The sequence below is a fragment of the Giraffa tippelskirchi genome, chromosome 9 (genome assembly GCF_054371585.1).
Source record: "Giraffa tippelskirchi isolate mGirTip1 chromosome 9, T2T-mGirTip1v1.2.pri, whole genome shotgun sequence".
Taxonomy (NCBI): domain Eukaryota; kingdom Metazoa; phylum Chordata; class Mammalia; order Artiodactyla; family Giraffidae; genus Giraffa; species Giraffa tippelskirchi.
The window spans coordinates 125,688,789-125,704,423 of record NC_137283.1 but is presented as its reverse complement, the minus strand read 5'-3'; the positions used below and the strand labels follow the sequence as shown (position 1 = coordinate 125,704,423).

Sequence of the window (15,635 nt, the reverse complement as noted above, 5' to 3'; positions counted from 1 at the left end):
GTTAGGACTCACGTGGGAGGTCACCCCTCTGCCTCCAGGCATGTTTTGGTAGAAGACTTAGCATCAAACTGTAGGAAGAAAAACCCTCTTTGTCCAAATCCCTTCACTCTTTCCTGTCCCCACAGGAGCGTCTGGTACTGCAGTTGAGTCTACTTGAAATGCATACTCTGGGTGCACTTCTGTGTCTAAGGAGGCCACTGTGTTATCTGAGGTCAGTCCACTGGAATGGAAAGGAAAGTCAAGGTTGGTTGTCCATTGCTGGAGAGTGAAATGCACACACCATGTCACAACAGGAAACCAGAGCTACGGAAGTGGGCCTCTGCAACCGAGTGGGTTTTCTTCACCACATGCCGGCATCCTTGTCATATGACAATGAAAATGCACTGATACTCATTTGCTATAAATACTATCTCCCAAGGTGGAGTTTAGGAAAATACTATACACTTTTCTTTGCAAGAAATGTTTTTGCACCGTCAGTTGAATAATTTATCCTCCATCTGCCGCAATAGGTCTTTTCTATGTACAAAGACTGCTTGCACACATTATTTGTGTACAAATATATTTTTATTCTACAGCATCCGTCTTTGATGCTTGGGTCAGGAGATAGCTTGGGCAGTATTCGGCACACACAGCTTACACACAGAATGCCTCCAGGCACACAGAATGCCTGCACAAATTCCAATTCCACACATGCTTCTCACTGAGCACTGACTTGCCAGTAACGGAACCCACAGCAAAATCCTCAATTTGGAAGGGAAAGACTAACTCATGATCCAGTGAATAGCTTTATTCTTTAAAAAAAAAAATTGTGTTTCTTTGCCTATTTATAGTGATTTGAGGACAAAACTTCATTCTTATTGCCCTCTTGATCAGCAACTCCTCCAACAAATGTTAAGTACTAGTGGCGCAGTTTGAAGTCATTTATTAAGTGGCTCCTAGTTGAAATGGGGTATAATGTACAGAGCTAGGGAACCAGTAGGCAGTCTAAAGAGCTTTGCAGGCTTTTACTCATTTTGAGAGGATTATGCTACATAATCTAGCACATGGATCAGCTTGAAGGGGCCAGTGGGTTCTTCAAAGCTGTGTATTTTCACACCTTTGTCTGTTCATTTCTTCTTCTTTAATGGCAATCATAAAGCGTTTAGAGAGAAAGTGTAGGTTTAGACCTCCTGACAATAGCACTGGACTTCAGTGTGCCCACCTGGTTTTTAGAAGTCCCCTCATGCGAATTCTGTCGCTGGTCCCTGCCTTCCTTTTCAAGGAGAAGTGGCAGCTGACATACTAATCATCAGCCCTTTTTTTTTTTTTTTACTTCCTTGGGAAAGCAACACAAGGATTAAATCCAAAATCATAGTGCATCTTAAAAGCAGCATACCTTTAGAAATACAGTTAATAAATTACTTGTACACTATACAAAATACCCTTTCCTACAGCAGCATCACCTCTGATGCCTGAGTCATTATTAAGGGAACCCAGAAGACAAGGAGCAGGTGGCCTAGTCACTTTTCCAGCTCTTTTTTTTTTTGTTTGTTTGGTTTTGTCATGGTTTTGTTCCAGAATCAGTATGTCGTGAAGTTATTTTATTTAAGGCACCCCCAGATAACGCAGAGAAACAGACATATACAGCAAAGCACGCACCTACCCAAGCTGGACCAAGCTGAATGAAGTGAGGTTGTCTGGAGACACAAGTAGAAAAAAGGCAGATCCGAGGGGAGGACTAGTTTCAGGCGGACGTTAAGAAGCCACAGGACCACCTCCATTGTCCCTGCTGCAGCAGCCCATGCCTACCCTGGCCACTTGAAGACACAATTTCCTGTCACAAGGACCCTCCTGAACATTTCATGGCTGGAATATAAATGCCAGAGTTCTTTATATCTGTAAAGATAGAACCTTAATGGTGCAACTAGATGTCATCATTCCACACAAACACTATTCCTTGCTCTTAACTTGCTTCTCTCTTTCATAAAAGACTCTGGTTGCACTAATGGATCCCAGGAAAAGGAGACAGGCTGGTTTTAAAACTCCACTTGAGGCAGCCTGGACCCTGGTCCCCAGCTAGTCCTCCCTTTTAATCAACCTGGAAATAATCTTCACAAGCACATGATTCAGACCAGTAAGAGACACAGACATGTCACGTCAACAACTGAACAAAGCCAGTCACTGTTCCTGGTGGACAGTGAACCAAATTCCAACGACTTGTTCAAATCTCCAAGAAATTGAAAGATAGTTTCTCCAGCAGTGTTTTTAACTGGTTCCCATGGTAGGCGTGGCGAGGGTGTGGTTAGGGAAGAGGAAGACATTCGAAGCAGAGGTTGGCCGGAGGAAGCCATGGGCTGAGTTGGGGGGAGAGAAATACAGGAAACCCCCTCCCCAGCTGGAAGCCAGCAGCGCAGGACAAAGGAAAGGAGGGCATTCAGAACGGGGTCAGGATGACCAGATGCACATGAGTGGGTACCAGGGTCATTCACAGCAATGAGCCAGTTTGGACCTGGTTATGATATGAGCAGAAAACATTCCTTTTTTAAAAGAAGAGGAGGTCACTTAAAAAAGGCAACAAGAGAGTTAAAATACAACAAAAAAACCTTTTTGGCCAACTCTTCCACCAGAACACACACCTGTGATGGATCACGGCATTCACATTGAGTTTAAATTAGAGCTGTCACCAGTTTTCCCCAAAGGCAAACCTCACAGAGAAGCACAGAACAAGGCCAAGAAATTCCAACAGCCACAACAGAAATCGTAGCTTTGACTCAGAGCAGGAGCAAAATGTATCTTAGACAAGTGCACACGCACGCACACACACACACACACACACAAAGAAAAAACAAAAACCCAGAGGCAGGTTCTAAAAGTGGAACTATTTTCAAAGAAAAGCCTTTTTTTTTTTTTTTTTTTAACCCTACCGCATGAACCAACAAATTTCTGGCATTCATACATATTTAAACATTTAGCACTAATATTTGTACAGAAAAAAGTTAATAATACTAAAACATATGTTACTATGATTTCACTTTTCGCCTACGTCATATACTAATTTCCCCTTTCACATGCAGCTTTAATATCGTCCAAACAATGGCACAAATGAAGAAACAAAATCAACCATCTAGTCCCCGTGGCCCACCACCCCATCCCCACGTTAAACTGTTCAGGACTCCTCCCTGCAGCCAAGCTGGAGGACCCACAGGAGGGGGGCGGCTGACCTCTCCCCCAGCACAGGCTTCCAGGGGTCTGCACCCCTTCCTGTAAACGCAGCCAGGGGCCCACATGCCCCCTGAGTCAAGGGAAACCGCTCTCTGTGGGTTGCAAGCCAACCACTTTTGCAGCAAAAGAAGGAAATCATCATCAGGAGAGAGTAGGGAGGTGCGTGGTGGGGGTAAGGGGCAGGGAAGGCTCCTGGACGCATCGCGTCCAAAGCCTCAGAATGAAATCTGCCTTCAGATCAAGAGAATTGGTGGGAAAACCTCAGGATGCAACTCAAAGCATTTAGAGAAAGAAGGGAGAAAGAAATGCTTTTGTCTGTGCCAGGAACAGACTTCAGGCTACAACTGTCCTGCTCTCTCCTACTTGGGCGGGGCCAGCGGCATTAACCCCAGGACAGCCACATGAAGGTGGGACCCCCAGGGCGGTGACTCAAACCCCCTTAGGTGAGTCCTGGGGGAGGCAGGTCCTGGGCTGGGTGGCCAAGCAGCTAAGTCCTTCGAAGGAGAAGTTCCTACTGTCCTATACATCCAGAGCAGGCAGAGGCCTGGGGCAGTGTTGAAATGAATGGGACTTACTCCCTGGCTGAGAAACCAGTTCTAACTTGGTATCTAGGAGCCAAAGCCTGCTGAGTTCCGGTATAACATCACGATTCCCGCTGTTTCAATGCACTTTCCAGTGAGATGTCCAAACTCTTTCCCCACTTAGAAATCTGAACATCAACTCTGAACTCTCTGCATTTTAACTTTGCTTAGGAAAAGGTGGGGAGGAGGTGAAATATAAAAATATTCAAGCAGATTATTGTCTACATCCTAGGATGAATTCATTATTTGGCAAGATTGTTTTTCCTACATAATTATCACCTGAGTGCTTTTTTTTCTTAATTAGCTGTTTTACTTTTTGAAGTAAGAGCAAAGAATATACAGTTTACTTGAGTTATACTGAAGTGACAACTTCATTTAAGAAAATAGGTTTGACCCAAAACTCAGTGCAAGCGGCAAAGTTGACCTTGACTGTACAGTATCCGCAAAAAAAAAAAAAAAACAACAACAAACCCACGATACTCAACTGGCACCATCTGACAGTGCCCAAATCAAACCAAACCAACAAAAAATAAAAGGTCTGAAATAAAATGTCAAAGAAAGCTTCCAACACTGAATTCTGTCCATAAATAAGCACAACTTGAACTGTGAAGCAAGAAAAACGACCAGGTTAACAGTTACAAACCGGTTCTGGCATCAGAGACAAAAGAAGAGGAATGTTGGAACCTGTTTATAAACGAGAAACCAAGTTTCCAGTTTTAGGATGAGAAAATTGAGGCATGCAGGACTTTTGCATATGGAGAGAGATAATATATTTCATATATATTATATATATAATATGTACAGTCTAGCTATAAAACTTTGATGTGTATAGAAGCTGTCTTCCATGAAAAAAGTTGAACATTCAGAAGAAATTCCTGAGATAGGGTTTGTGACATGGGCCACTGAGAAAAGAAATCCGTGGTTGGGTCCTAGAGGTGTTATAGTCTATCCCTGTAAAGACTGAAATGAACCCACAGACAGACAGTGTCGCCACTGTCGTCTTTCCTTGCCTGAACAAGGGGTAGCACCATTGTGAAGGTAACTATATGTCGCTCCTGCTTGAAGGGAGGAGAGAATACTAGGAAACAGTATTGCTGCTGAGACCACTGTAGTGTGCACCAGATTCCTTCTCGGTTCTTCCAGACGACAGACGAACAGCACTGCAGGCTGACCCAAGGACACCTGTGTGGGAGAGGGCTGAGAACTCGGAGGCAGGCCGTCACTGGGTGTAATCTTTCCTGGGTTGTTCATCCGTTGTACACTTATCAGTCATTTCCTGGCAGAAGTCCACGGTCACCGTTTGGCTCCTGGGTTCCAGGGGAGGCCCTCTCTCAGAGAAGGTCCCTGGGTCAGTGCCTTCCAGCCTCCGAGCAGAAGTACAGTTCTCTGAGGCATTGCTGGGGGCCCATGGGGGGCCGGGGGCTGCTGCCCCCTGCTCCAAGCAGCAGGGCGCACTTTCCCCCACCGCACACTGAGGGGCGGCAAGGTTCTGCTCCACGCCCAGGGGCGTGGGGTTAATACTGGGGGCTGTGGGAAGACCCACGGGTCTGAGGACAGGGCAGTACCGATGCAGGGCCTGGATCTGCTCAGGGCTCTGGATGTCTCTGCAGACTTCCTGGGAGAGGCAAGAGAAGTTGTCCAGCAGTTCTCCCATGCATGCTTTCAGCTGATTCCTCTCTGACAATAGCTTCTCTTTCTCACACACCTGGATAAGACAGGAAAAAGAGGAGAGCTGATTCAGCCTGAATGGGAGGAGCTGAGACCCTGTGTTCTGTGGGGTGTTCCTACTTCAGTTTTTTGCATCCTACATTAGAGTGTAACTCAAGAATGACTGGGGCTTCCCCTGTGCCTCAGTGGTAAAGAATCTGCCTGCAATGCAGGAGCCACAGGAGACATGCGTTTGAACCCTAAGTCAGGAAGATCCCCTGGAGGAGGACATTGCAACTCACTCCAGTATTCTTGCCTGGACAATTCCATGGACAGTGGAGACTGGTGGTCTACAATCCATGGGGTCGCAAAGAGTTGGACATGACTGAAGCAACTGAAGCATGCAAGTTGCATGACTGAAGCTACGCATGCATTCATGAATGACTAGGTCAGAATCTAGAAACTTAAAAGCTCCCGATCCAGGGAGCCAGGACCCATATTTTCACCATGTCTCCCACCTGAGCAGCCCACTGAGATGTGCCAGCATCCCTGACACCTTCCCTGTGGCAGCTCTTCATCCTTCTTTGAGGCCTGGCCAAAAAAGTGAAAGTGAAAGTTGCTCAGTCTTGTCCGACTCTTTGCGACCCCATGGGCTATATAGTCCATGGAATTCTCCAGGCCAGAATACTGGAGTGGGTAGCTGTTCCCTTCTCCAGGGGATCTTCCCAACCCAGGGATTGAACCCAGGTCTCCCCCATTGCAGGCAGATTCTTTATCAGCTGAGCCACCAGGGAAGCCCTGGCCAAGCAACCAGCAAAGTCTCCACCCACCAGAAAACTGTAGACAATCAACATTTCAGTTTCCTGGTATCTGGAGTTTGAAGAGAATCAACTGGAAAACTTTCAGTTCCCAACCTTAGAGTTGAAAATCTCCCCCAGATACATTAGGGTTTGATTTGTGAAGGTCAAAAATAACTGACCAATTCCAACTATAAGACATTCTGTAAAAAGGCAAAACTACAGAGACACAAAAGGATCAGTGTCTGCCAGGGGTTGGGGTTGGGGAAAGAGGTAAGAATAACTGAAACACAGAGGATTTTTAGGGCATGCAACCTCTCTACCTCACTGTCACAGCGAATACGTATCATTGTACTTTTGTCCAAACCCACAGAAGGTACAACACCAAGAGTGAGCCCTAAGGTAAATTATGGACTTTGAGTGGTTACAATTTATCAGTACAGACTTACCCACTGTAACAAACACACCACTCTGAGAAGACTGTGAGTGAGCAGAGGGAAGGAGCAGGTGGGAACTCTTATTTTCCCTTTAATTTTTCTGTGAACCTAAAACTTCTCTAAAAAAGCAAGTCTATTTTTTTTTAAACATAAAAATTGCAAAAAAAATTCAACCACTGCAGTTTCTTATGATTCACCCTATATCAGCACGCTCTTGGCCTTTGCAGCAGACGGACTGAACACAACAGGTCCTCTTAGGATGGCTGAGGACTGTGTAGTGAGTCTCAAGTACCCAGTCTCTCTGGACATGGAAAGTGCCCACAGAGGTGCTAAGAGAGGCTTAGTGTACTAGTCCAGGGTTCTGAGATGTTCTCCTCAGAGAAAATGCCATATAGACTCAAGTGTTACTAAAATTCATCACCTTATCAGAGAGATGAATGTGGTCATAACTATCTGTGTAAGGACAGAACATAAGGAATCTCCCTGAGACGCACTGCTGTAAAATGGATGGAGAAACTGGACATCTGAAGGGGTGTGAAGTGAGTCCTGACTCTTTGCAAGGGTATGCTGAGGGCTGAGGAGTGGATGAGAGAGGATGGGAAAGACAGAGAGAAGAGGGAAGAGGGAAGAGAGAGAGACAGAGATGGAGCAAGAGAGAGCGAGAGGAGATTGAGGCAAACATACGACCACGGGGTCTCCTACATGGGAGCTGCACGTGCTGAAACACAAATGCAATCTGGCAGGCAGTGTGGGCATGTGTGTCGGAGATAGAGATTTACACGGGGAAAGGGCACCTGCTAAAATATTTATAAATTTATCAAGAAAACATGTTTTAAAGATGTAAAGTAAACAGATGCACAAGTGCAACTCGAGAGAGAAATATATTGTGCGAGTTTGCAAAAGCAGAGTGAGTGCCATGTGGGAGACTGGTGGGAGTGAGTGGGCGGGACCAGCCCGTGGACACCACCCCCCGGGGGCTGGTGGAAGTGGAGGTACGGAATAAAACACATCTGGGGGGCTCCCGAGGAAAGGACATCTTACATCTGTGCAACTTGGACCTCCTTCCCTGGACCTGCAACTCAGCAAACTGAGAGGCAACACCATCCCCGGGAAGGATCTCTGTCTCAATTCTGCCACATCTTCTTGGCCAAGTCACCTACCCCTCCAGGCCCACCAACCTGCAACATGTCCTGGGCCACTTTCTAGAAGGGAGAAAATGAAATGCTGCCTCTGGCAGTGTTTTGGCTCTCTGTAGGAAAGGTTGTATAAATCCAGGCCTCGGTTAAGAGCAGGATGCTTTAAGTCACAGGTGTACTGTGGATGAGCATGTGACACTCGCATTCCATGGGGAAGGTAGCACATTATTCAAGGGGTTTCCAAAGAAGGCAAGGGGAGAACTAGGAGATGCCCTGAGCAACATCAGCTGAGCAATATCAGCATGGGGCTTTAAGTTTCTGCCGGGTGTGTGGCTTAGACTTTTTCAATTAGTTCAGTATGACACAAGTACATAGAGTAGAGAGCTAATTACAAAAAAATCAGGCATTTCTCAAATATGGGTGATTAGATTTATCCCTGTACCTGGAAAAGAGCGCAGGGCCAGATTTACCATAGGCATATGCTTAAAGCTCGATGGCTTATCCTCAGCAGGCCCAGCCTCACCTGAGTACCCAGCTAAGCCAAGCAGGCTTCCAGAAGACCCACACTCACCAGCAGCAGTATCTGGCTTCCTGATGTTGGCTTAAATTAAACATTTTTGTTGTTGTTGTTACATGTGTGTGCTCAATAGCTCATGTGTGTGTCCAACTCTTTGGGACCCCATGGATTGTTGCCCTCCACGCTCCTCTGCCCATGGGATTCTCCAGGCAAGAATACTGGAATGGGTTGCCATGTCCTCCTCCAGGGGATCTTTCCGGCTCAGGAATCGAATCTGCATTTCTGACATCTCCTGCATTGGCAGGAGGGTTCTTTACCACTAAGGCCACCTGGGAAGCCTCGTCGTCGTTGTTGTTAGAACAACATTAAAGAAAAATTTGAAAAAAGGAAGGGATTTTCAATCCCAGGACTCAGTCACAATTTCCAATACATTTTAGGGCAACAGACATTTCCTGAGAGGCTTCAGTGGGCTTGCACTGGAGACTCAGAGATCATCAAGACTGTCCTTGTCATGAGGACTTGACAGTCTAGGGCCGGGATTGAGGAGACAGACAGATACACAGATAATGCAAGACTAATGTGATAAGTACGAAGTCAGATGTCAGAAAGGGCTCTGAGGACAGAGACTCAGCCTCACCAGAGACTCAGGAAAGGGGCTTCTAGGAGGAGACAGTAACCTGACTCTTAAGGAACAAAAGACACAGATTAAAAAACAGTCGAGGACTGTCCCAGCTAGAGGACATAGCAGTGGCAGGAACCCAGAGGTGGAAACAGCAGGAGATGGGGCTGGGGGAAACGTATCCAGTTTGATTTTATTGGGGGTCCAGTTCCAGGAAGGGAGTGGAAGGTGACACTAGCGGGGTAGATTGAGTCACAGAGAGCACAGTGCATCTTGTTGAGGAACCTGGCCTTGATTGTGTAGGCGATGGCAGCTGCTGAACATGGGTAAATCTTCCCTGCTTGGTGGGTGTTAATTAGATTAAAAAAACCCAAAAAACCATGACGTCCAGGACTATCTTGAGAACAGGTAACATTAAAAAAATGTTTTCTTTAATTTTTTAATTGCTTTACAATCCTGTGTTAGTTTCTCCTGCACAGCAACATGAATCAGATATATGTATACATATATCCCCTCCCTTTTGAGCCTCATTCCCATCTCCCACTCCCATCTTACCCCTGTAGGTTGTCACAGAGCACTGAGCTGAGCTCCCTGTGCTATACAGCAGCCTCCTACTAGCTGTCTATTTTACACATGGCAGCATATATATGTAAGTACTACTCTTTTGATTCATCCCACCCTCTCCTTCCCCCACTGTCTCCACAAGTCCAGACAACAAGTAACATTTATGCAACGTTTCTCAACTGGGCCTTAGAAAGCATCATTACGAACAAAGCTAGTGGAGGTGATGAAATTCCAGTTGAGCTATTTCAAATCCTCAAAGATGATGCTGTGAAAGTGCTGCACTCAATAGGCCAACAAATTTGGAAAACTCAGCAGTGGCCACAGGACTGGAAAAGGTCCGTTTTCATTCCAATCCCAAAGAAAGGCAATGCCAAAGAATGCTCAAACTACCGCACAATTGCACTCATCTCACATGCTAGCAAAGTAATGCTCAAAATTCTCCAAGCCAGGCTTCAACAGTATGTGAACTGAGAACTTCCAGATGTTCAAGCTGGATTTAGAAAAGGCAGGGGAACCAGTGATCAAATTGCCAACATCCATTGGATCACCGAAAAAGCAAGAGAGTTCCAGAAAAACATCTACTTCTGCTTTATTGACTATGCCAAAGCCTTTGACTGTGTGGATCACAACAAACTGTGGAAAATTCTTCAACAGATGGGAATACCAGACCACCTGACCTGCCTCCTGAGAAATCTGTATGCAGGTCAAGAAGCAACAGTTAGAACTGGACATGGAACAACAGACTGGTTCCAAATTAGGAAAGGAGTACACCAAGGCTGTATATTGTCACCCTGCTTATTTAACTTATATCCAGAATACATCACGAGAAATGCTGGACTAGATGAAGCACAAGCTGGAATCAAGATTGCCGGGAGAAATATCAATGACCTAAGATATGCAGATGACACCACCCTTCTGGCAGAAAGTGAAGAAGAACTAAAGAGCCTCTTGATGAAAGTGAAAGAGGAGAGTGAAAAAGTTGGCTTAAAACTCAGCATTCAGAAAGCTAAGATCATGGCATCTGGTCCCATCACTTCATGGCAAATAGATGGGGAAACAATGGAAACAGTGAGAGACTTTATATTTTGGGGCTCCAAAATCACTGCAGATGGTGACTGCAGCCATGAAATTAAAAGATGCTTGCTCCTTGGGAGAAAAGTTATGACCAACCTAGAAAGCATATTAAAAAGCAGAGAGGTTACTTTGCTGACAAAGGTCTGTCTAGTCAAAGCTATTTTTTTTTCCAGCAGTCATGTATGGATGTGAGAGCTGGACTATAAATATAGAGAGCTGAGTGCTGAAGAATTGATGCTTTTGAACTGTGGTGTTAGAGAAGACTCTTGAGAGTCCCTTGGACTGCAAGGAGTTCCAACCAGTCCATCCTAAAAGAAATCAGTCCTGAATATTCATTGGAAGGACTGATGCTGAAGCTGAAACTCCAATACTTTGGCCATCTGATTCGAAGAACTGACTCATTGAAAAAGACTGATGCTGGGAAAGATTGAAGGCGGGAGGAGAAGGGGACGACAGAGGATGAGATGGCTGGATCGGCATCACCGACTCGACGGACATGAGTTTGAGTTAACTCCAGGAGTTGGTGATGGACAGGGAGGCCTGGTGTGCTGCAGTCCATGGGGTCACAAAGAGTCGGACACGACTGAGTGACTGAACTGAACTGAACCTGAACTCTCAAATGTCTTATCTTGCTCTTAGGTTCTTGTCAGGACATTGGCTTACCATGAGGCAAAGGACTGTCATGTACAGCCTGAGGACCCAAACCCAGATCTTGACCACAGTACGGGGCCTCCCTCTTCTTCAGGCTGCCACAGACATGGCACCTGGGATGAGTTTCTAGGATTGGGCCGGCAGGAAGGATGAGCTGAATGAGGCTGTACTGACTGCCTTCAAGGGTACAGTCAGGAACCAGAGACCACCTGGACTTACTTCTGAGGCTTAAGGTTGCTGATCCAGAAGGGAATGCAGACTTCTGAGTGAGGGAGAGGCTTGAAAGATCAGAGATTAGTCCCAGAGACAAAAGACTCTCAGGCACAGGGAGAGGTGACAACCACTTTGAGGCAGAAGTGCAGAATTCAGGACCCCAGGGCTGCTGAAGGGCTTCAGGAGATCAGGTGGCTGAGCGGCCCCTGGTGGCAGGTTGGAGTCCTGCCCCTAACCTACACCTCCGTGGGAGGCAGGAGAAAGCAGTGCAATAACAAGATTTGGGATCAGACAACCAGACTTACATTCAAGCTCCGTCACATGGTGGGGAGTTACCAAACCTCTCTGCACTCTGGTTTCCTCCTCTGTGAATGGAGATAAAGTAGTACTTAAATCATAGGGCTGATTGAGGATTACATGTGACCATCTACAGAAAGAGACCAGAATAATACCTGGTCCACATATGCAGCAATAAATGTTAGCTCTCGGCTCACGTTGAATGGAAAATAAGAAGAATTATCTCCAGGGGAGGGAAGGAATGGTAGTTTCAGATTAGCAAAGGCAAACTATTATACATAGGATGGACGAACTACGAGGTCCTATTGTACAGCGAGGTCCTAGTGTACAGCAAGGTCCTAGTGTATAGCACAGGGAACTACATTCAATATCCTATGACAAACTATAATGGAAAAGAATATGAAAAAGTATATATATATATATAACTGAGTCACTTTGCTGCACAAAAGAAACTAACACAACACTGTAAATCAATTAGACTTTAAAAAAAAAAAGAATCACCTCTATACGAATGTGAAAGTGAAAGTAAAAGTCGCTTAGTCGTGTCCGACTCTTTGCGACCCCATGGACTATACAGTCCATGGCATTCTCCAGGCCAGAATACTGGAGTGGGTAGCCTTTCCCTTCTGCAGGGGACCTTCCCGACACAGGGACTGAACGGACTGCAGGAAGATTCTTTACCAGCTGAGCCACCAGGAAAGGTTGGTGGTTTGAGCACACCCAGGGACGACTGCCCCTGTGATCTATACAAATGGCTAAGATATAAAATACTGACACACAATCACACAGCCGCACAGACACACATATATTACAGATGTAAAGCTATTATTTTTTGTTAAGAACTCCTTTAAAAATCAGTGTGAATGTCCCGGAATGGTGGCCCTTCTCTCTGCCTGTCTGGCCTTTGCCACTGAAACTCTGCATCAGTCTCAGTCATTCCAGGTTGCTGACAGCAAAGGGCGTGCCGACTCACCAGTTTGCGGATTTCACATTCTAAGTTCTGAATACAGTCCAGCTTCCTTTTGCGGCAGCGCTGGGCGGCGATGCGGTTCTTGCTGCGCCGGCGGACGTCATGAATGAACTCTAACTGCTCCGACGTCAGCTTGTGCATCTTGATCATCATCTGGAAGTCATTCCTCGGAAGGTCTGTGATTTGATCGACAGGAAATGGAAGTTTGACCTGCAACCAAGAATAACAGAACATGATTATGGCAGCTGGATTTTATAGTTTTCATTCTGGCGGGTGGAACATCAAAAACTGGTAAAATCTCCTTTTTAATGATGACCAAGTACTATGAAAACGACTGAAGCAAGCCGTGATGATTCTTTCCTGTTTCAAATATAAATAAGATGAAATATTCAGACAGTCAAACAGAATGTGAACACACACATATTATAATGTGGTTATCATTCCTGAGATCTTAGAAGCAAACAGCATGGAAACAATGGAAAATGTATACACTGTCATGGCCACAGCCCTTTTGTAAGCAGGGCTCTACAGTTAGTTGAAACCCACTCCCATTGAGCCTCAACTCAGTGAAGTAACAATTTATAGGCAGACATCATCTGAGGAATCATCTAAAACACTTGAATTAAGAGAGCCCTGTACACCTTGGAGATGCTGGAAAGATGAAACAGTCGGTGTGATTTGCAGTTACAGTAGCGTAAGGGAGACAGACATAGGGAGAGAACCTGGCAAGGCTACATCAGTGTGATCTAGGAGTTAGAACTGGCTTTTAGTCCTTCCTGCCAGACATGAGACCTCAGGCTGGTTACCATACTTTTCTGAGCCTCATTTTCCTCATCTGCAAAATGGGGCATGCTTTTTAGCTGCACAGTGCTATTATATACCCATGAGGCACTATGGATTTTTGGAAAATTAAATGGCCCACTTTCTCACATTTTTTTTTACAGTGTGATGTTGACCTTCTTCTGTCAAAAGGTAGAATGCATGTTCCTGCCTTTTGACCAATACAATGAAGTGGGAGTAATCCATGTAACTTCTGAGGTGACATCATAAAAGCTGTGCAGTATCTTCTTAGGCCTCTTAGATCAGGGCCAACCTCCAGGCTGTGGACCAGTACCTCCTGACAGATCAGCGGCAGCATTTGGTTAGAAATAAAAGGCACAATAAATGTAATGTGCTTGAATCATCCAGAAACCATCTTCCCCACAATCAGTCTGTGGAAAAATTGTCTTCCACGAAATCGGTCCCTGGTGCCAAAAAGGTTGGGGACCGCTATCTAAGACTGTGCTCTCTTTAGGACACCTTGTGGAGAGGCCCAGGTGGAGAAGAACTGAGGTCTCCAGCCAACAACCAGCATCACCTCATCAGTCCAATGAATGAGCCACTCTGGATGAGGACCCTCCAGTCCCAGGCAAACCTCCAGAGGTTGCCTCCTGCCAACATCTGACTTAAACCCCATGAGATATTCTGAGCCAGGCGTGCTCAGATCGGCCACTTCTGAATTCCAGACCCACAGAAACAATGTGAGATGTTAAATGATTGTTTGAAGCTTCACTGTTTGAAGCTACAAAGTTTTGGGGGTGATTCGTTGCATGGGTGCATGCTAAGTCACTTCAGCTGTGTCCGACTCTTTGACTCTATGGACCATAGACCACCAGGCTTCTCTGTCCACGAGAATTCTCCTGGCAAGAATACTGGAGAGGGTCGCCATGCTCTCCTCCAGGGGTTCTTTCACACCCAGGGATTGAACTTACATCTCTTACATCTCCTGCATTGGCAAGCAGGTTCTTTACCACTAGTGCCACTTGGGAAGCCCTGGGATGATTTGTTACGCAGCAACAAATAATTGATGCGAATACTGTTTTCAGCAACTTTAAAATTCTTGCAAATCAAAGAAAAGGTGAGCATCCTCCAAAGAAAGAACACTAGTCATTCTAGAGATGGATCTGTGTCCTTATATTCTGCTAAATGCTTCTTTACAACCCTCTGGCGGTTTGAAATATTTCTTAGGAAAGGAACCAACATTCATTCTCTCGAGCTTCCTCAGCACCCACAAGAGAGAGAACACAGACCTCCACCTTCCAGCAGTCTGCCACTGCCCCCTTCAGGACTTCCTATAAGGCAGAGACTTCAGGAGTCAGTTCTGGTCCTATCCAGAAGCTTCTGGAAGTGGAAGGTTGAGTGTTGCTTGGCCAAGACATGGTGTTTCCCAGCTCTGGGGCTGAGCTCCTGCTTACACGAGCATCTGCTTTGGGTATACCAGCAGATGGAGCTATAAACCTAAACTTCCTTCAGGCACTAGCCCAGCGCTGTCCAATGCAAACAATGTGAGCTGCCAGTGGGATTCTTACGCCTTCTAGTAGCCACGTTAAAAGAAGTGAAAAGAAACAGGTGACACTAATTTTAATAATATATTTAATAGGACCCAATGTAGCTAAAATATTATCAACAGTAATCAGCATAAAATTAATGAGATAATTCACTTTTGGGGGGATACCACATTTTCAAAACTTGAGGCGTATTTTACACTTGGGTGTGCCTCACTATTTAGACTAGCCTCGTTTCCAGGGCTCAGTAGCCACATGCGGCGTGTGCCTCCTGTACTGGACAGCATAGCTTTAGCAGATGGAACAAGTCGACTTGAGTGAACTTGGATAACCAGAGGAACAGACAGGCCGTTCTGGGTTTAACTGATCAAAATCCTTTTGGTGAAGAAATGGCCCTTAGTTAGTATTCAGAACCTACAGGGTTATGTCTGTGTCGTTCAGGGGAGTGAGAGGAAGATCTTTTATCCTGAGCTCAGGCTTTTGCTTTGGTTGCATCAGAGGCAGGCAGACATGAGTCTGGACCCTGGCATTTGTGGTTACTTAATCCCCTGGCACAAAAGCAATCCTACTAAATGATCATTTGCCTTCCTGCAGCTGGGTGTGACGG

General features: G+C 45.7%; 1 protein-coding gene across 2 annotated transcripts in view; it reads right to left on the bottom strand.

Annotated features, from left to right (window-relative positions):
* Nucleotides 1-4,873: 4,873 nt before the first annotated feature.
* The window catches only part of BACH2 (BACH transcriptional regulator 2), a 378,167-nt gene continuing 367,405 nt past the window's right edge, over nucleotides 4,874-15,635 (bottom strand). For both annotated transcript variants that reach the window (XM_081528504.1, XM_081528502.1), the window contains 2 exons: nucleotides 12,708-12,914; nucleotides 4,874-5,487 (listed from right to left, as the gene is read on the bottom strand). In XM_081528504.1, coding sequence (XP_081384630.1) covers nucleotides 5,002-5,487; nucleotides 12,708-12,914 — 693 coding nt within the window. In that variant the 3' untranslated portion in view covers nucleotides 4,874-5,001. The remainder of the gene's footprint in view (nucleotides 5,488-12,707; nucleotides 12,915-15,635) is intronic.